Below are 1594 nucleotides of genomic sequence, written 5' to 3'. Positions count from 1 at the left end.
GCTTAAGAAGCTCATCTGTCACACACATTGTTATTCTTGCTGTTATTATGTTTTTTTTTTTTAATTTCTTTATTGAATTTAGAGAGAGAGGAAGGGAGAGAGAGAGAGAGAGATAGAAACATCAATGAGAGAGAACATCGATTGGCCGCCTCCTGCATATCCCTCCCCCTCCACTGGGGATTGGGTTCACAACCTGGGCATGTGTCCTCGGGAATTGAACCAGCAGCCTCCTGGTGCATGAGTCAATGCTCAACCATTGAGCCACACTGGCTGGGCTTCTTGATATTATTTTAAGGAGTTCAGCTTGCTGACATCCATCTCTCTGTGTTTCTTATATTCAGTCATAAGGAGTTTTAATTCCTAAGAGAAGACAATGCTTTTCTATGTTTCTGCTACCCCAACCACTTCCTGTCCCCCTGACCCAGGCACCAGGTCTGAGGTTTCTGTAAACCTCTCCCTGTTCCTCCTCTCACTGTGCCCCACTGAGAGCACAGAAATACATCGCAGCGTCCTCCAGCTGGGAGTCCGAGATCCTGAGGCCGATGCTTTTGGTTTCTCTCTGGAAGTTCACAGAGAAGCGATTATCCGCTGCATTTTCTTGCTTATAGGATTCTTGGCGGATAATGAAAATCAGCTCCCCGCTGGGAAGCTGCTTGTACCAGAATAAATAATAATCTCTCTCACTAGTGTCATATGTGCAGTCCAGGGCCACAGTCTCTGCCTCCTGCACGGACACTTCTGGTTGAGGCTGAGTGACCGTCTGGGTCATGCTGGATCCTGTGGGACAGAGGACAGAAAGGACTGCACTGGGGTATGACACCAGAGAGATAAAGCAGGCACGCTCACAGCTGGTTCCATCCCCACCCACCTTTTTGCTTCTTGAAAATAGCTGGGCTCTGTGAGGCAATACAGGTCTGTGGTATTAATCTTCTGATGGTTCAGAGCCCCTTTAGATAACATTGTAAATAAAGACGTACAGCTTCCTTACCAAGACAGATCGAGACCACGAGTGCCCACAGCAAGGCAGCAAACGTCATGCTGACAGCTCTCCCTGCTGACTGAGAAGTCTCTTGCTCTCCTCTGTGCTTCGTGACAGGAAATGGTATCATAGGTGGGAGGGTGACCATTTCTCAGAGAGGAGTTTTCCCAAGTCACTGTGGTCTCTCAGAAAAATAGGCCTTGATTATAATTTTAAATAAAGGTGAAAGATGTTTTCTGAGTTCTTTTATTCTAGAATGAAAATAAAGAGGAAAGAGAGCTGGCAAACTTATTTCTGATGAGACCTAGTCTCGGGGAGGAGTCTGGTCCTGGAATGGCAGCAGAAGTAGCAGGGTTTTATTTGCAACAATGGCAAACTCCAATTTTTCTTTTCTTCTTTTTAAAATAAAAATGACAAAGCAACTAAGATATATATGAACAGTTATAAGTAATAAGAATATACTTGTGCATTTAATTTTTATATTTTTAAAATTTCTGAAACAATGTGAAAAAAGATATATATATATATATATGTTTGTGACTCAGAAGAGACTATAAACTTGGAAGCTGTTCATGTCATGTATAATTGTGTTTATTTTTCCATAAATCCTTAAAA

At 42.8% G+C, this 1594-nt stretch overlaps 1 gene segment (V, D, J or C); it reads right to left on the bottom strand.

The window, feature by feature from the left end:
* Positions 1-256: 256 nt before the first annotated feature.
* Positions 257-1081, bottom strand: LOC118629928. The segment is given in 2 exon segments: positions 257-777; positions 989-1081. Coding segments are annotated over 2 exon segments (357 nt in total).
* Between the last annotated feature and the right edge of the window lie 513 nt (positions 1082-1594).

Source organism: Molossus molossus, unplaced genomic scaffold (genome assembly GCF_014108415.1).
Source record: "Molossus molossus isolate mMolMol1 unplaced genomic scaffold, mMolMol1.p scaffold_m16_p_1, whole genome shotgun sequence".
Taxonomy (NCBI): domain Eukaryota; kingdom Metazoa; phylum Chordata; class Mammalia; order Chiroptera; family Molossidae; genus Molossus; species Molossus molossus.
This window is presented reverse-complemented; position numbering and strand designations above follow the sequence as displayed.